At 28.9% G+C, this 20,771-nt stretch overlaps 1 protein-coding gene across 1 annotated transcript; it reads right to left on the bottom strand.

Annotated features, from left to right (window-relative positions):
* Nucleotides 1–1,462: 1,462 nt before the first annotated feature.
* LOC145196749 (uncharacterized) lies at nt 1,463–5,803 on the bottom strand. The gene is made up of 5 exons (XM_090073909.1): nt 4,672–5,803; nt 2,941–4,347; nt 2,151–2,323; nt 1,776–1,870; nt 1,463–1,654 (listed from the first exon to the last, which is right to left on the bottom strand). The coding sequence occupies exons 2-4, from the start codon at nt 3,014–3,016 to the stop codon at nt 1,856–1,858; spliced, it is 264 nt and encodes an 87-aa protein (XP_089930035.1). The 5' UTR covers nt 3,017–4,347; nt 4,672–5,803; the 3' UTR covers nt 1,463–1,654; nt 1,776–1,855.
* Between the last annotated feature and the right edge of the window lie 14,968 nt (nt 5,804–20,771).

The raw sequence follows: 20,771 nt of genomic DNA, 5'->3' as shown, positions 1-20,771 counted from the left end.
TAATAAACATTTTAACAAATCAGTGCTCAAATTTTCTAAAAACTAAAAAAAAAAAAAAAAATTGTAGACGAAAATGTCAAGTTTTTAACATGTTTCATAATTTATAAGGAATAATTTTAGTTCATTGATTATTTAAAGCTTAATAAATGTTTTGCGTATTACTTCAATATTTTGCTTATTTTATTAAAATACGCGTTGTGGCGACAGTTATCAAGCTTATACGGAAATGTTGCCATAGTTCGAATACTGCGTCTTATTTTTTGTGAACGCGGAGCACCATCTGAGTTATTGACAAACAATGAGCCGACATTTAAAACTAAAGAGATAGGGAGTTTCCTTGATAGTTAGGGAGTGCAAATTAGGTTTAGAGCCGCTGATTACCCTGAAGTAAATGAAATTGTGGAAAGAAACCACCATACGATTAAGAATAGCAGAACGATCGAAAATTTCAATACATTTAAAACCACTGACTTTAATTTGATGCTTCAAGTAAAAATTCCCGTAAAAATTTATTTTTTATTTTTTCTGTCATAAAAAGGAATGTTCCAAAATAGTTTTTCTGTCCATCATTTATCTACACTGCCGCTCATGGAAGTTAAGACAAAAAATATTTTTTCAAAAGAACAATATCAAAATGTAATTATGTTATAAAATTATTAACTTATATTAGTAAAGTTTTTGTTTATATAAAAGTAAATCAAGTTAAATAAAAGGCCGTTGCTACTTGAAGCGCAATGCGCTCTATGCAGCCATATGATACTCGGAGCGCAATGTTTTGTACGCATGCGCTAAATTTTTTTTTTTTTTAAATCTTGTTGATGATAACCCTATCCCTATCCCTAATCCTAACCCTTACCCCAACCGCCTATCTAACCAGCCTTATTGTGAAATATAAATCGCAGTTATAATAAAATAATTGCGCATGCGTGTACAATATTGCGCTCTGAGCAGCTTATTGCTACGTAGAGCGCATTGCGCTCTACGAAGACATTTCGTAAATGAAATTTGTATAAAAAAATTCTACATTAAGTTATTTTAATAAATAAATGTAAAATGTAAATACATTAAAAAAACATAACTTGTACACGCCCCAACAAACAAAAAGACGTCTTTTAGTCGTCTTAAAGTCGACTTTTCAAGATCGAAAAAGACGTCTTAAAGATGTCTTAAAAAGGTCTACGTTGTCCGTCGAAAAGACGTCTTACTCAAGATTCTTTAAAGACGTCTTACTGAAGACAGCCTAAAGATTTATTTAACTATATTTTAAGAAAACTGTGTAGTATTAATGGTATATTTACGTTGCTACTACCGATTATAATGGGTACTTGACAACATTAAAAACACTATTAAGCAAGTTCAAGTTCTCACTTTGTTTTTTAGAAACATTAAAGAAGAAAAAGAAAATTATTTAAAAAAAAAAAAAAACGCAAATAACTTAAAAAGGTACATATAATACAGTTAGTTGGATTGTTACCAAGTATCTTTCTATTTAACAATTTATACAACATATAATAATATATACAATATATAACAATAAAAAAGAATTTTTTTTTTCATTTTGTTTTTTGCCGTAAAGGAGCGTTTTTACAATACCGTCCAATTTGCTGTTTAATTTCAACATTTGAAACCTTTTCAAATCTTCTCTTTACAACTTCTAAAAATCAAATAAAGCATCATGTAAGATATATTTATCAAATATATTGGAAATAAATTTAACTTCACATAGATTTTTAACTAAGTTAAAATTTGAATAATTTAAACTTATTTTAGATTACCTTCTATTAAGTCATACAGTTTAGTTGATAATAAACCAATCTTTCCACCAAAACCTTTTAAGTTAAACTGTGTCAACAAGCTATTTGTAAATAATCTAAAAAACATATCGAATAAATAATAAAATGATTGCTATGCAAAATGTAATAAAAAAACCTATTCATGACCAATCTTGTCAGTTGTTTAAAATCTTCTGCACCTAAAAAACTGAGCTGTTTAACCTAAATAAAAGTTTGGCAAAATAATTATACAAAAATAACTATTTTCACTTTTAATTTGGATTTGATATTTGGTTTAATTTGGATCTGATGATCTGGATTTGGATATTTTCACTTTTAATATGGATTATAAAGTTTTACATATGGATAAAGATTTACCAAATCAAGTCGAACACAATCATCCTCTAAACTTTTGATAAAATCCTCATACTCTGCAATAGTGTCTAATTTCTTGATTGCAAAATAACTATTGGGTTGTTTGTTTATAGCTAAAATAAGCTCCTGGTTTTCAAGAACCTTTGAAACCATCTTGAACATCATGTGCTGGTGTTCTAAATTATATGAAGAAAATGAAAAAAGAAATATATAGAATGCAAAACATTTATTAATACATTTATATATATATATATATATATATATATAAATTAGTCCTATTAACTTTGAGTCTTATAAATATATATTGAATCTGTATCTATACTTTATATCAATATCTAAACTTAATATTATAAAGTATTGCTATAAGTATATCTATAAGTATAGCTATAAGATTATAACAATGTTAAAGTCATATTACTTTTAAAATTTATAAGCAATAATTATAGCTATATTTTATAATATAAAGTATAGATATAGATTCAATATAAATTTATATATATAATTTATATTTTAAGACTAAAAAAACTAATTTGATTTTTTTTTTACATCTTATTTATTTAATACTTACTGTTTTACTTAGTATATAATTTTATTAGAGTTATAAATATTAAATAAACTATTGTTAAAAAATAAATGTAAAAACAATATTAAGCATATATTTAAACACTAATAAGTTATAATCAGTGAATTTTTTTTAAAACAGGCACCATATAAAAATCGATCAATCTAAGTCTTACCAAAAGCAGGCATTTCAATTGAAATGCCTGCATTTGGTGTTATAACGACAGCTTACCGCTATCCGAAAACCAACTCTGGATTTGTGTTGGTAAAGCTATAATGTATCGCCATGTCTTTACCGAAGCTGGCATGCCGATTTAAAAACGTATCCACAACGAAGCTTTTTGCCGTTTCTCAGCCAACGGGGGTAAGCCAACACAAAATAGAAATAACGGTCCATCATCGGTTAGCCAGCAGCGGCAATCCGCGATAGACATCACAGTGGGCCAGCAGCGGCATACCGGCGGCGGCTTTACGCATCACAGTCCGCTGAAAGCATGTTTGCTGGGTCAACAGTTAGCTATACAATTTGTCGATATCGAGAATCTGGATGTTTGGAAGACAGAAATCGTCTTGGTCCTTCTCGCATAACAACAAAAACTGATGATCAACGTATAAAAGTTATCAATAAACGCAATCGAATGTTAACTGCTCCACAAATAATCAGACGAACATTGCAAAAATCAAATTTGCATGGTCGTGTTGCTATCCGAAAACCATATCTACGAAAAGGTAATAGACAGAAGAGATTCTGTTGGGCACAATTCCACAAAAATTGGACGATGGATGAATGGAAACAAGTACTCTGGACCGATGAGTCAAAATTTGAAGTTTTCGGAAAAAAGCGAAGAGTTTACGTTAGAAGATCTGCCGAAGAAAAAGTGCTAACTCAATGTCCGGTTCCAACAGTAAAACAAGGCGAAGACTCTGTAAGGGTTTGGGGTTGTTTCTCTCTGGATGGAGTGGGAGATTTGCGTAAAATCGATGGTATAATGAGAAAAAAAAAGTATAGAGATATCCTGGAAACAAATCCCTTCGGCACCAATTTTTTACTATTTCAAGCCAAAATGTTTCAAACCGACAACAGAAATGTTTTGAACTGATAAAAGAGATTTTATTTTTATCCATCAATAAAGGTTGAGACTAATTTGACGACATAAAATAAATCAGACGTCACAAAATAATCTTTTTCTATGTCGCTAATCAAAAAGATTTGTCTCCCCCGGGCAAGTAGGGAGGGAAGGGAAATTTATTAAAATGATTGTGAAGAAGGGGGTTAGTATGTTAAACAACTTGATATTTCAAAACAAAATCTCCGCATATGTTGTTTTCTGAAAAAAAGACTAAAAGCATCAAAATTATTTTTATTTAAATATTGGAAAGATTTTTAAAGTTTCAAAAAAGTTTTATATAACAGTTTTTTGGAAAAATAACCTCCCCCTCCGTCCGTCCTCAGAAACCATTGCAATAAAAAACAAGTAATAAAAGCATCAAAGTTTACTAAAAAATCTTTTAATGTTTTTCACTGGTGCACTTCAGCAAATTCTTGATCTGGACGCCAATGAATCTCTGTTCCATAAGCTAAATACCGTTAGTAAACTTTGGTTCTCGATATTTTGGTCGTCGAACGGAAGATTTCAATCTGTAATTTTATGTAAAAAAAATTTTGTTTTCCTCAGTTTGCTTTGTTTTATAATTCTTTTAATAATTCTTTTTATAATTCTTTTTATAATTCTTTTAAAAAAATTTGTAATTCTTTTTTAATTAAATGTTTTGAAACAAGTTTTTCTAAATCTAAAAATTTTTTAAAATCAGAAAAAGAAGAAAATTAAGTTTCATATTAAAAAAAAGCAAACTTTGAAAGTCTCCCAGGTGAAATCTTATTAAAGTTTTGATTTCTTCGTATCATTTAGAATGGTGATTGATCAGAGTACAAAAGAACAGTTATAAATACTGGAATATTTACCTTTTCCTGATCAAATGACAAATCAAACCAATCGTAGCTCTTAATGTTCCGTAGGCGACAATTTTTCTTGACCAACAAAGTTTAATGATCCATGAAATGGACGGCTTTTATAATACTGTTATTCTGTAAATTCGGTATATTCTGTATTTTTGTAAGCCCAATTTTACTGTTGCTGTTAAAGTTGTATATGATTTTGAAATATTTTATAAATTATAAATTGATTTTACTATGGTAGTTGTCGCTGCTTTTTCTTCTTGTTAAAAATATAAACAAGCTCCTTTCTGATTGGTGGAGTAAGAAAAGCGTATATAAGAAAATCAAACCCAAATCCTATGTAATAAATTAAAAATAAAAGTACATCATTCAGTTTGTCTTCTTGCTCTTTGATGAGAAACCAACTGTATGTTAAATCTGGGATTAAAAAGAAGACAGCGAAGTTGGTAACAACAAGGCAAGGCACGAGAAAACTTCTAAACACGAGCTTTGAATTCTTATGTTTAAAGCCTATACCAATTTGATTTGCCGGAAGACCGACGTTATGCTGCATAGGCAGTGTTCTCCTTCTTACTTGATGATGACGATACAGATGATAGCCAATGTAACCATTCGCGATAGTTAAAAGAACCAGTAAAAGTGAATCAGTTGGTATAAAGATGTATACGTCAAATATTTTTTCCATGGACTGATAAGAATTTGGATAAAATACAACAACTAAAAATACTGCAGCATAAACAATAATTACTAACCCCACAGCGATTTTCAGTCTTCTATACGTCCATACTTGATTGTACCGCAGATTTAAGTATATTTCGCAAAAACGATTTGCCACGAAAAGAAACATTGCTAATTCAAGTAAACTAAAGGTTACAATTGTAACATAAATATCTAGTGCAGTAACTTCACTTTCTTTAACAGTGAATATTCCGGGAACATATCTCATATTCGTCAAAACAATAATTTGAGCTTGCGTGAAATTAATTCCCAAAAGAATTAAACGCTGTATATTGCTTAGTCTTCGTTTCACTTTTATAGTCAAGTAAATGGCAAGAAGTTTAGAAGCTAGAATTACAAATCCGATAGTTAAAAAACAAACATTAAGAATCATTTCTGTTGTTATAACAGAAGCAAATTTCTAAAAGATTGTTTTATGAAACTAAAAATAGAAGAGGAATAAAAAAGAGTTATCATTTGAAAGGCTTTTTTTAATTAAAATGATTCATGCTGCATCTTTGTTTCGCACAGATATTCTAATAACACAATAGAAACAATTTAAAAAGCGGTTATAAAAATCAGTAAAACAGTCTTTCAGTCTCACACGTAGTGATTCCAAACAATATCTTTATTAGTTTCACACGTAGTGATTCCAAACAATTTCTTTAATAACTGTATTTTAAATTGATAAACTTTAAAATTAAAACCCTGTGCAATTTAAAAAACGCTGACGGTAAAAAAAAATTTTTTTGAATTGAAAATAAACGGAGTTTTGATTTAAGTGTTGAGATTTAATTGCAACATTTTTGATTTGTTATTATTATTGTTATTGTTATTATTAGTATTATTTTTATTAATATTATTATTATTAAGGTTTAAACAATCTTTGTTCTTTTTTTAACTCTCAGATCTTAACAGAATCATTTTTGTTTCTACGTTTATTTGTTTCTGTAAATTAAAACTTAAAATTATTATTCTAACATTAAACCGATCTTAGGGCAACAAAAAATATGAAAATGGTCTGTTTCACGTCTTCGTATTTTTTACAGTTTTAAAAAAAAAAAAAACATTCAGAAAGAGAAAACTGTAATTGAAGAAGAATAAGTATGGTTAAAGAGGTTTGGGGCCAAGAAGTATAAAGATATTTTTGCAACTATTATTGTGGCTTTGGTGCTAAGATAACTATTTTGTACAACAATCGATTATTAGCGGGTTCTTGGGGATATATAATTTTATAAAATTGGAGATTGGTTACTAGTTACTACTAAAGTTACTATAGTTTTCCTCAACTTCAGCCATCATAGTAAGACTAAAGTGGTTGTAGTGGATGATTACAGTTATTTACTACAGTTGTTTGCACAAGTGTGAGAAACTGGTATGTCATCCTTATGTTCTCACTTGTGTTTGTACTTGTTCACAGAGGGTAGAAAAAGGTTGCTTCCAAGTAAGAAATTTTGTAGTGCACATGATGACGGCTTCCCGAAGGGTCATCATGCATACAATTAAGTAGCTCACCAACCTCATCCATCAATCAGACTACTGTAGTTATCTTAAATCAAAGTAGAAGATAATTGTATGAGATAATATAGTTGGCTACCACTGTTTGGTTGCATAACGGTGAGCACTCTAACAAATATTTTTTCGTTCTCGAAGGGAACTAAAACGCATAAAAACTATTCACTACTAAGCAACCAAAAGAAGTAGCCAAAAAGTTAACTAGCCAACATGCAAGCATTGGTACAATCAGTCATGCAAAGACTTTTTTTTTTGCAATCACACTTGTCAATTATATAACTTACCATAAAACACCCTCAACTCTTCAACCATCAAACATTGCTTTTGAATCCATGATCTTAAACACACAGATATCTAGTGTTCCTGTTCCTGCTGTGCGAGTAATTAAAATCTGCAGGAAAATACCAGATTTTCTGAATTCCAAACCTCCACCGTGGATGAGCCGTTGGAAACAGTTCGACAGTCTGTTGTAAAGTTCAGACGTGCCAGTCAATGGGGGTGAATACAAGAGGACCATAGTTTCAGATTGGGCTTCGTTCGTTTTAGAGCTAGCATCTTGGTTGTTACCAGAAAGTACACCGTATGCCTCCTTGAACAATTAATACATATTTATTATACTGAGGCTATACTGATTGCCAACTCATGCGAACACATTAATTTAAATTCAAAATAAATATTTTGAGAGAGTAGTTTGGTGTTGAACCACTGTCATTGTTTATGATAAATATCTGCAAACACAATCTAACTCAAGCAGGTATCCAAAAGCACTTGGATAAAATGAATATTGGATGGATAATAATAATAATAGTAATAATAATAATAATAATAATAATAATAATAATAATAATAATAATAATAATAATAATAATAATGATAATAATAATAATAATAATAATAATAATAATAATAATAATAATAATAATAATAATGATAATAATAATAATAATAATAATAATAATAATAATAATAATAATGATAATAATAATAATAATAATAATAATAACAATAAGAATAATAATAATGATAATAATAATAATAATAATAATAATAATAATAATAATAATAATAATAATAATAATAATAATAATAATAATAATAATAATAATAATAATAATAATAATAATAATAATAATAATAATAATGATGATAATAATAATAATAATAATAATAACAATAATAATAATAATAATAATAATAATAATAACAACAATAATAATAATAATAATAATAAGGATGGATAAGAGTCAAGCGGTGTGCAATGTTGTAAAAGATTTCTAGCAAATACGAGTGATATTGCAGCATTCGAACCAGTAGTGGATATCGCTGTTACCCCACTAGTCATCATATGATCCTAAGCTTTGTACCTCTTGACCTTTTATTTCTACATTAAATTTTTTAATGATTGCATGACCATGGTTTGAAACAAAACGGACTGTCAGATCAGTTCCACGTCATACAAGAGTTTTACTGCACAATGCACCACAACACGACCTTTAATCATTTAGAAAATAATGCAGTAAGTCAGTAGCTGAGACTGATATTGCTGGGGTACCAATTCCTGTATTAGATAGTTTTGAAAGACAATTTAAACAATTTAACTAAGTTAATGAATTTAAAACTAAGAACTATAAGGTATTAAATTATTTAAAAATTATAAAAAAGGACGAGATTTTAAAGTTGAAACGTTAAAGAAAAGAAACGTTGAATTTAAAATCCACGATAATGAGTTTGTTTCATCGAAAAATATTGAGTTAATTTAACAAAAGACAATCAAAAACTTCTTCAATAATTAAGAAATAATATAAGAGTGTTTGCACTTCTTGATACGGGGTTAGATTTTATTGAAACCATGGCGTTCATTACTAGAGGTCTATTCATCGCGCAATTTTTTGTGGGGGCCTACTTTTTTACGGTAAAAAACATGTAACCTTCATAAAATTCAACTTTGAAAAATTAAAAGATATTTAGATGTATAACCGAAAAATATGAAAATAAATTGAAAAAATAAAAACAAAAAAATACGAGTAACCTAAAGTAATGAAAGTAAAGTAAATAAAATGTATTAAAATATTTTTTAATTCAAAACTTTACACATTTACATAATTATAGTTTCACTTATAATTAGGCTTTACTGTCCGAAACACAAAATTGATGTTTTCTTATAATGATTAGAAAAATGTACCAAACCAAATAAACAGTAATAAATCAATTTTGTTTAAAAGTAGGGGAAAATTTGAAAGTAGCAGCACAACTAAATGAAACTTTTCGCAGTCCAAGTTTTACCAGTATAGCACCTGTTTGCAGCGGTGAAGGTGAGCATTACTATTTAACACAAGATTAAGATAAAAACTGGAAAGATCCAGAGGAAAATATACAATACACAAATTCAATAGCCTTTGCGGTCTCATTTGTTGTCAGCTTTACCAATAGGTTGCGTTATAACTATTGGCGCTAATACTTCAGCACTTGTTGCGCAAGTCGAGTTTGTGAATGCGCTTGAATCTTACATGAAGATACCAATAAATTTCCGTGCAGACACAATTCGTTATCAATAGATCATCTTGAATACAAGCAGTCATCTCAACTTTGCACTTACATCTGGTTTATATCTAATTCCACAAGTCCTAGTCATCGAGGCTGATTCAACAATACAATACAGTAATGTTTTTTTGTAAGCACCAGCGAGCGCAATCAGAGCTGTTGGCATTAATAGTGTGAAAAAGAAACAGTAAACCTGAGACAAGTGGCAACAACAGGAGACACAACTGATATTGCTGGAAGTGAGGATGGTATAAAAGATTGTGATGATTTAACCGTAGTTGCTGTTTGTGGATTAGCATTATCAATCACATCTCTTACTAAAAAGTATGCAATTTCCTAGAGAAAATATAGATGTCATAAGGTTATTGCACCGGTAAAAAAAGTCGGGATGGATGGAAAATGGCATTTAGAAGAATTACTTATGAAGCTATAAACTATTCTGATATTGGAGGTGTTGCTAGCTTGAAATGTGGTACTCTTTTATTAACGTCAATGTAAAATGTAGACTAAGTAAGATATCTCCTAGTAACACCAAAGAGTTGTAAATATGTGTTTGCGGATGTTTATAACGATTTTTGAAGGGTATTTTAGGAAAAGTATTTGGTATAAATGAAGGAGAAAATTTGTAAAAGAGAGTTTTTGTTAGGACAGAAGATTATTGCAATTTATTGATTTGTTTATTGCGAAAAAACTACATTCAGAATTACAATTAATGGACATTTATAATAGTGGAACAATTTCATATGGCAATCAATTTTGTCAAATAATTGATCAAACTTTAATGCTCATTTTAAGAAAGAGTGTTGTATTCTAACATTTCGCTTATTTTTTATAACAGAACTTGTTGAGTCATCAGTTGTTTGATGTTCATTTTAAGAAAGAGTGTTGTACAGGAGATAGTGTGATAAATAAACAAGAAAGCAATAAAAATAGTTAAAATTACTTCACTGGAGGAGTAGGAGCCATAAAATGGAAGAAAAGAGAAGTTTGAAATCACTATTGAAATGCTTCAGATTCCCACAGTCAAATTGAAAAGTTTAGTTAATTATTGTAAAAAACCGGCTAAAAAACGAAAGTTTAAGCTTGAGTTTAAAATGAAAAAAATTAAATTTATCAGATCAAACAATGAGGTGAACAAAAACCTGAAACAAAACGAAAGTTTGTTAATAAGTTAGTTTTCACACCATAAATTGTGTGGATACCAAATTGGGTTGAAGATAAAAATGAAAATCATGAAGATTATCAAAAGATATAAAGATACAAAGGAAAAAGAAGAAAGTATAGTGCAGCAAATAATGCAGTAATATCCATAGAAGACATTTTCAGTAGTCCTGAATCTGTATCGGAGGACTGGATTGCAAATGAAATTAAACCAAGACCTGACAATGAAAACTCTTAAACATTTCATTAGACCGGTGCTAATTGACTTCTCCCCCCCCCCCTCTCTCTCTACACCTCTTCCACTATTCCCCACTTCTCTTATTTCACCCTTCCCTTTTCCCTGCCCCTTCCCCCTTCTCTTTTCCCTTTTTTTTCTCCTTTCCTTTTTTCCCCTTTCCCCTTTTTTCTCTTTTCTCTTTCTCCCTCCTTTCCTTTTCATTCCCTTCCCCTTTTTCTCCCTCTCTTTATTTTTATGATTAAAAACGAGAGAGAATTTTATTCTGACTAAAAATCGTATAAAAATGTAGATCTCAAAATCAGTGTAAAGTGCTCTGAAGTTGAAAGTACAAAAATAACCAATAAATGGCAAATTTTCGCCATCTTCAGTAATGATAATTTTTGTCTAAAAGTTGTCTTATAAAAGTGTTAACAACCTGGTTTTTGCTTTTATTATCACAATTTCGAATAGTAGAAAGGTATGGGAATCACGTTAATTAACAATTTTGAATAGTAGAAAGGTATAGGAACAGTAAAAAGGTATTATCACCCCACATTGTTTTAGCTAGATTCCTACTTTGATGTCTAGAATATGTTTGAAAATCTTTATGGAATAAGTTGAAAAATTCTTTTATTGATTATATGTGACTATGTACTTTAAAACAATTAAAGTTATGTTAAAAATATAAAAACTATCATTAAATATTTAAAATTACTGACTATAATTTGATGCTTCAAGTAACCCCCGCCCCTCTCATAAAACTTATTTTTATTTTTTCTGTCATAAAAAGGATTTTCTAAAATAGTTTCTGTTCTTCATTTCTCTACACACCATGGCTCTCCAAAGACCAATAATAAACGATTTTAACTCCCTAAAATTGACAGATATAGGTTAAGTAAGATATAGAATATACAATGCCCTAGTGCAAAACTTATGGTTTAATTGCTGAAAGTAATATAACGTATGTAATATGCCCTGCACGCAGCAAATAATGAATGGACTATTGATCAAGTTATTTGGAGATCCAATTAATCCAATTAATCGCTGTAAAGAATCTTCAGCATAAAAAAAGACAGCTACTTTGATAAAACCCTATCTACATTTGTGGCTCCTACGTTTGGAGCGGAAGTTCGGGTAAAAGCCGGGATTATCAATAAGCGATTTAAGGCAAGAGCTGAACATCGGAAGCGATGACACTATTTTTGATTGGAATCAGTTTTGAAAAGATATTTGCGTCTCATATTTCCTCAATAGCTTTGATCAAGTAGGCGGCCCAGGGTGTATTGTTGAAAATGATGACTCTGTTCTCTGTCGAAGAAGTTTAGGGTATAGTAATCGCGTAGCGGTGCGTATTTGCAATATTTTTATTTCTATCCAAAATTGAGACGCTGTAACATGGATTCCAATCATACATTAATGAATAATTCCTGGATCTATTGTTTGAAATAACATGCGTGCAGCATGTAACGGTTTGTAAGCTCTTGCATATTTACATGGTACTGTTAACCACACCCTTTGTAAATTTTGCAGAACTTTCTAGGTCCGCAGACAGGCAAGACAGCAATTCACGAATGTAAATAACTGCAATACCACGAATGTAAATCTCTGTTTTCTATTGCAAAAAAATATTGATATCTTTTATTTTCTTGTTTTTTGTGTTGTTATTAGCAAATTTAAAAATAAACCATGAACAGAAAACTTACTATCAACGCACAGTGGATAAAACAATGGATAATTCCCAGTATAATGGTGTAACACTTGGTGTAGATAATTTTAGTATCAATTGCTGATTCAAAAAGTAGCTTTTGTTCTAATTTTTACTATTTCAAGCTAAAAAGTTTCTAACCGATAAAAGAAATGTTTCAAACTGAGAAAAAAAATGTTTCAAACTGAGAGAAGAGATTTTATTTTTACCCATCAATAAAGGTTGAGACTAATTTGACGTCACAAAACAAATTTTTTCTATGTCGTTAATCAAAAAGATTTGGCGAATAGAGAGGGAGGGGAGATTATCAAAATGATTGTGAAGAAGGGGGTTAGTATGTTAAACAACTTGATATTTCAAAACAAAATCTCCGAAAATGTTCTCTACTAAAAAAAAACTAAAAGCATCAAAATCATTTTTATTTAAAAATTGGAAAGATTTTCAAAAATTAAAAAAAGTTTTATATAACATATTTTTTTGGAAAAATAATCTTCCCCTCCGTCCGCCCTCAGAAACTATTGCAATAAAAAACAATTAATGAAATCATCAAAATTTACTAAAAAATCTATTAACATTTTTCACAGGTGCACTTCAGCAAATTCTTGATCTGGACGCCAATGAATCTCTGTTCCATAAGCTAAATACCAATAATAAACTTTGGTTCTCCATATTTAAATTGGCGAACAGGAGATAGCGATCTGTAATTTTTTTCAAAAAAAATTTTACTTTCCTCAGTTTAATTTGTTTTATAATTCTTTTTATAATTCTTTTAAAAAAATCATAATTCTTTTTTAATTAAATCTTTTGAAACAAGTTTTTCTACATCTAAAAATTTTTAAAAACGTTATCAGAAAAGCAACAAAATTAAGTTTTATAATAAAAAAAAAGCAAATTTTAAAAGTCTCCCAGGCGAAATCTTTTTCAAGTTTTGATTTCTTCTTATCATTTAGAAAGGGGATTGATCAGAGAATAAACGTAGAGTTATAAATACTGGATTATTTACCTTTTCCTGATCAAATGACAAATCAAACCAATCGTAGCTCTGTTTTGTAGGTGGCAACTTTTCTTGACCAACAAAGTTTAATGATCCATGAAATGGACCGCTTTTATAATTCTGTTATTCTATAAATTCGGTATATTCTGTTTTTTTGTAAGCCCCATTTTAATGTTGCTGCTAAAGTTGTATATGATTTTGAAATATTTTATAAATTATAAATTGATTTTACTACGGTAGTTGTTGCTGCTTTTTCTTCTAGTTAAAAATATAAGTACTGGAATATTAACCCTTTCCTGATCAAATGACAAATCAAACCAATTATAGCTCTGTTCCCTAGGTGACAACTATCATTGACCAACAAAAATTAACGATCTACAAAATAAAGAGCTTTTATAATTCTGTAAATTCTGTAATTCTGTAACTTTATATATTCTGTATTCTTTTAAGCCCCATAATACTGTTGCGGTTAAAGTTGTATATGATTTTAAAGTTTATTATCATTTGATTTTAATATGGTATTTGTCGCTGCTTTTTCTTCTTGTTAAAAATATAAACAAGCTCCTTTCTGATTGGCGGAGTAAGAAAAGCGTATATAAGAAAGTCAAACCCAAATCCTATGTAATAAATTAAAAATAAAAGTATATTGTTCAGTTTGTCTTCTTGCTCATTGATGAGAAGCCAGCTGTATATTAAATCTGGGATTAGAATGAAGACAGCGAAGTTGCTAACAACAAGGCAAGGCACGAGAAAACTTCTAAACACGAGCTTTGAGTTTTTATGTTTAGAGGCTGTACCAATTTGATTTGCAGGAAGACCGACGTTGTGCTGCATAGGCAGCGTTCTCCTTCTTACTTGATGATGACGATACAGATGATACCCAATGTATCCATTCGCGATAGTTAAAAGAATCAGTAAAAGTGATTCGATTGGTGGGAAGATGTATATGCAAAATATTTTGTCCATGGACTTATAAGAATTTGGATAACATACAACAACTAAAAATACTGTAGCGTAAACTACAATAACTAATCCCACAGCGATTTTCAGCCTTCTATACGTCCATACTTGATTGTACCGCAGATTTAAGTATATTTCGCAAAAGCGATTTGCCACGAAAATAAACATTGCTAGTTCAAGTAAACTAAAGGGTACAATTGTAAGATAAATATCTAGTGCAGTAACTTCACTTTCTTCAACTGTGAATATTCCGGGAATAATTCTTAAATTCTCCAAAACGATAATTTGAGCTTGCATGAAATTAATTCCCAAAAGAATTAGACGCTGTATATTGCTTAGCTGTCGCTTCACTTTTATTATCAAGCAAATGGAAAGAAGTTTTGAAACCAGAATCACAAATCCAAAAGTTAAAAAACAAACATTAAGAATCATTTCTGTTGTTACAACTGAAGCAAATTTCTAAAAGATTATTTTATGAAACTGAAAATGGAAGAAAAAAAATTGAGTTATCATTTAAAAGGCTTTTTTTAACTAATTTGATTCTTGTTGCATCTTTGTTATTCTCAGATACTTTAATAATACAATAGAAACAATTTAGAAAGCCGTAATAAAATACTGTAAAATCTGCAAGTCTGTAAAATGTGTCTTTAATAACTGCATTTTAAATTGTTAAACATTAAACTTAAAACCCTGTGCAATTTAAAAAACGCTGACGGTAAAAGGAAAGTTTTTGAATCGAAGATAAACGGAGTGTTGAGATTTTATTTTAACATTTTTAATTTTTGATTATTATTATTATTATTATTATTATTATTATTATTATTATTATTATTATTATTATTATTATTATTATTATTATTATTATTATTATTATTATTATTATTATTATTATTATTATTATTATTATTATTATTATTATTATTATTATTATTATTATTATTATTATTATTATTATTATTATTATTATTATTATTATTTATTATTATTATTATTATTATTATTATTGTTAATATTATTATTATTATTATTATTATTATTATTATTATTATTATTATTATTATTATTATTATTATTATTATTATTATTGTTAATATTATTATTATTATTATTATTATTATTATTATTATTATTATTATTATTATTATTATTATTATTATTATTATTATTATTATTATTATTATATTATTATTATTATTATTATTATTGTTATTATTATTATTATTATTATTATTATTACTATTATTATTATTATTATTGTTATTATTACTATTACTATTATTATTATTATTATCATTGTTAATATTGTTAATATCATTATTATGTCATTATCTATAATATAATTCCTACAGAAACGTTTAACGTTTAGTGTTTAATGTTTAATGTCGTTTCGTCATTAGTTACTAGGCTTTGAAAGAGTGCGTTCTCTTATGCTTGCGGTCATTGGAGAAATTGAGAGCTTACGATAAGAAAACTGCAACAGCAACTTCTACAATTTATGATAAATATTTGACACTAGATATGCGCAATGGTTTGGATTCCCTGAAATGCCGTTTTAAAACTTTTTACGCAACGTCAAAACGTTGAAATTCGTGTTTTCTGAAAACGGCTTATAAATGGATCAAAGTGGTTCTTGCTCCAAAAGTGTAACAAAGTAATTATTTAATTTTTGATACAAGTTTAGGATGTATACATAAGTATAAATATAAATATAAATATAAATATATATATATATATATATATATATATATATATATATATATATATATATATATATATATATATATATATATATATATATATCGAGTATCATATTGAGTAGTCTACATGGGTAGGAAAACCGTTTTTAAAAAATACGCCGCGTTTCTACTGGAGAAACTTTTAACCCGTTGTAATATACAAACTCTTGAGGTAGTTGAAGTACATTGAGTATGCGATATATATCACTACGTAGAAATCTAAATTCACTTTTGCATTTATCATCAGACATGATTTCTAAACAAAATTGCTTAAAACTCCGAAACGGTAATCTGGATTCTTAGACAGAATTAATATGTACCGTAGTAAAAATTCCTCGTCGTCTATGATATTTGATTCTAATGCAAACAATAAACTATTTCTAATATTTATTAGAGGAGCTATTTTTAATTTTTATTTTGTTTATTTCAAGATGTTTTCTTTTTTTTGAAGCGGAAATTCGTAACTAATTTTATTGGAATACCGCAACTGCAAGTCACAACCGCTAGATCCAGACCTTTGTCGTCTTCGTTGCCGTTGCAGTTTTCATATTGTAAGCTCTCTAATAAACGATTTTAACTCCCTTACCTTGACAGAAATAGGGGAAGTACGATGTAGAAGATACGATTCACTAGAGTAAAACTTATGGTTTAATTGCTAAAAGTATTAGAGGGTATGTAATGTGCACAGTTAACCACACCCTTTATAGATTTTGTAAAACTTTCTAAATCCGCAAACAGGCGTGACAGCAATTCACGAATGTAAATAACTGCAATACCACGACTGTAATTTTCTGTTTTAAATCGCAAAAAAAAGTTGAAATTTTTTTTTTTTTTCTTGTTTTTTGTGTTGTTATCAGCAAATGTAAAAGTGAACCAAGAACAGAAAACTTACTATCAACGCACAATAAAACAATGGATAAATCCCAGTGTAATGGTATAACACTTGGTGTAGATAATTTTAGGAACAATTGCAGATTCAAAAAGTTGCCTTTATATTTAGTTTTTACTATTTCAAGCCAAAATGTTTCAAACCGATAAAAGAAATGTTTCAAACTGATAAAAGAAATTTTATTTTTATCCATCAATAAAGGTTGAGGCTAAGTTAATGACATAAAATAAATCAGGCGTCATAAAATAAATTTTTTCTATGTCGCTTATCAAAAAGATTTGCCTCCCCTAGGCGAATAGGGAGGGGGGAGGAAGGGGAGACTTATTAAAATGATGGTTGAGAAGGAGGTTAGTATGTTAAACAACTTGTTTTTTCAAAACGAATTCTCCGCAAATGTTCTCTACTGAAAAAAAAACAAAACTATCAAAAGCATTTTGATTTAAAAATTAGAAAGATTTTCAAAGTTTAAAAAAAGTTTTATGTAGCATTTTTTTCGGAAAATTAACCTCCCCCTCCGTCCGCCCTCAGAAACTTTGCAATAAAAAACAAGTAATGAAATCATCATAATTTACTAAAAAATCTTTCAATGTTTTTCACAGGTGTTCTTTAGCAAATTCTTGATCTGAACGCCAATGAATCTCTGTTCCATAAGCTAAATACCGTTAGTAAACTTTGGTTCTCCATATTTCAAACGTGGAACAGGAGATTGCCTTCTTACGTAATTATTGAATAAAATAAATGTAAAATAAATAATTGCAACAGAAGGCTTATAAACAAAATGCAATACTTAAAGAACTTTATTATCAATCTTAAGAATCACTACAGAGTAAATGTTCAGAAATGAAAGCCATGGAGCAGGTTTTTCATGATTAGGTACCAAATTTTTTTTTTGTTGTTTTTTTATGGTGCTGAGGAGTTTACTTTTATTTTATCTCTGAAAAAAAAAAAAACTCTTTAATTAGTCACATGTTGCTTTCTATAAGTTTTTAAAATCACAATTTCTAATACTTGTATTTGCCATTTCTTTTAGTATGAGATTTTGACAGAGAGTTGTAATAGTTTGGTTGAGCAAATTCAAGCTATGTTTGAAACTATAAAGGTGTTGAAAAATACAAAGACTCGTCTTGAGTTTAATATTTCTGTGATGGTGGAAGATAATGAGCAGTTGATTAGTGACAAGTCAGAATAGCCTTGTAAAGTTGAAGAAAAGGAACCACAAATAAAAGAAAAAAGCCATAAGTATGATGTTGGAAGTCGAATTATTTTCAAATTTCTCTGGAGTTCCTCTCAGTCAGATTTGTATCTTACATTCGATTAAAAATGCTTTTTTTTACTTGATTGTTTTATAAATCATTTTTTAATCCTTTTTCATGTCGGAGAAGGTTGCCTTATATTGTACCATTTTGTTTAAATAAACTATTTTAACTTATTTTATGCTTATATTATTTAGAAGATGGAAACCGTTGCACTAAAGAAAAAGATGATATAAGAAAGGATTAAGAAAATCCTGGGTTTAGCTGTTATACTTTTCGGAATATATAAAAGTTCGATGAAAAGATATCATTATCTCTGTTATTATGTAAGCACCCCAACGTGGATAAGCAGTACTGCAGAAAAACACTTCGTAAATATGTTCTCCAAAAATAATTGTTCTCTTGTATCAAGTTGTCAGAAACCATTCTTTTCCTATAGGACTACTGCCTGAGGAGGCAGGAAACAGGAGCTCCATTGTTTCAAAAGCTCGAAACTTCTTTAGGGGAAGAGTTTAAAAAACGATTTTCTGGAATCAAAGATGCAACAGTATAACAGTATAACTCTTTTTCTTTTTTTTTTTTCCAATTTTTATTTTTTTTTTGCGCGTGCTTATATAAAATTTCGATTTTTTAAAATCAAGGTTCCACCAACTGACTCCGAAAAACAGCCTGTCAGCTTTTTAACTTTTAAATTTCATTTAGTTACAGAATCACTTGATGTCGTTAAGTTGGAAGAAGAAGTCATCAAACAAGTTAGTTGTCCTTTCTTAAGAGCTAATTTTGTTTTGATAAATTTTCCTGTCGTAATCTTATTCTGTTTTTGGATTAGGGAAATACAGTGAGAAAAGTCAAGGCCGAAAAAGCAAGTAAAGACATAATAGATGCTGAAATTAAAAAGCTTTTAGAACTTAAAAAGCGCCTTGAAGTTTCTCAGGGGCGAATCGAATTCTCAGGGGCGAATCAGTTATCATTAACAAGATTTAAAGTATTTTGCATTAAAAAAATTGTTAAAGCTAAACACCGTTTTAAAAGCGAGTATTAAAACCCGGTTTTGTTTTCTCGGTTTCTTGTTTATAAATTCGTTATTTTAAGAAATCCACTTAAACTAGCAATATGTAAAATGAACGGTTGCTAGGCATTTCAAGTGGCCCCATCAACCAAATGAAAAATCCAACAGTGTAATTGCATTCGTTGTGTGAAAAATACTTATTGCAACATATATTTTGGTCGTAGAACAGGAGATCGTAAAAAAAAACACTTAGTTTTCCTCAGTTTGTTTTGTTTTATAATTCTTTTTATAATTCTTTTAAAAAAATTCATAATTCTTTTTTAATTAAATCTTTTGAAACAAGTTTTTCTACATCTAAAAATTTTTAAAAACGTTATCAGAAAAGCAACAAAATTAAGTTTTATAATAAAAAAAAAGCAAATTTTAAAAGTCTCCCAGGCGAAATCTTTTTCAAGTTTTGATTTCTTCTTATCATTTAGAAAGGGGATTGATCAGAGAATAAACGTAGAGTTATAAATACTGGATTATTTACCTTTTCCTGATCAAATGACAAATCAAACCAATCGTAGCACTGTTTCGTAGGTGGCAACTTTTCTTGACCAACAAAGTTTAATGATCCATGAAATGGACCGCTTTTATAATTCTGTTATTCTATAAATTCGGTATATTCTGTTTTTTTGTAAGCCCCATTTTAATGTTGCTGCTAAAGTTGTATATGATTTTGAAATATTTTATAAATTATAAATTGATTTTACTATGGTAGTTGTTGCTGCTTTTTCTTCTAGTTAAAAATATAAGTACTGGAATATTAACCCTTTCCTGATCAAATGACAAATCAAACCAATTATAGCTCTGTTCCCTAGGTGACAACTATCATTGACCAACAAAAATTAACAATCTATGAAATAAAGAGCTTTTATAATTCTGTAAATTCTGTAATTCTGTAACTTTATATATTCTGTATTTTTTTAAACCCCATGTTATTGTTGCGGTTAAAGTTGTATATGATTTTAAAGTATATTATAAATTGATTATACTAAGGTAATTGTCGCTGCTTTTCCTTCTTGTTAAAAATATAAACAAGCTCCTTTCTGATTGGCGGAGTAAGAAAAGCGTATATAAGAAAATCAAATCCAAATCCTATGTAATAAATTAAAAATAAAAGTACATCATTCAGTTTATCTCCTTGCTCATTGATGAGAAGCCAACTGTATGTTAAATCTGGGATTACAAAGAAGACAGAGAAGTTGCTAACAACAAGACAAGGCACGAGAAAACTTCTAAACGCGAGCTTTGAATTCTTATGTTTAGAGGCTGTACCAATTTGATTTGCAGGAAGACCGACGTTGTGCTGCATAGGCAGTGTTCTCCTTCTTACTTGATGATGACGATACAGATGATACCCAATG

This window comes from Hydra viridissima, unplaced genomic scaffold (genome assembly GCF_058129835.1).
Source record: "Hydra viridissima isolate aposymbiotic clone 2 unplaced genomic scaffold, HvirCarnegie_v1 scaffold_16, whole genome shotgun sequence".
In the NCBI taxonomy this organism is placed as follows: domain Eukaryota; kingdom Metazoa; phylum Cnidaria; class Hydrozoa; order Anthoathecata; family Hydridae; genus Hydra; species Hydra viridissima.
This window is presented reverse-complemented; position numbering and strand designations above follow the sequence as displayed.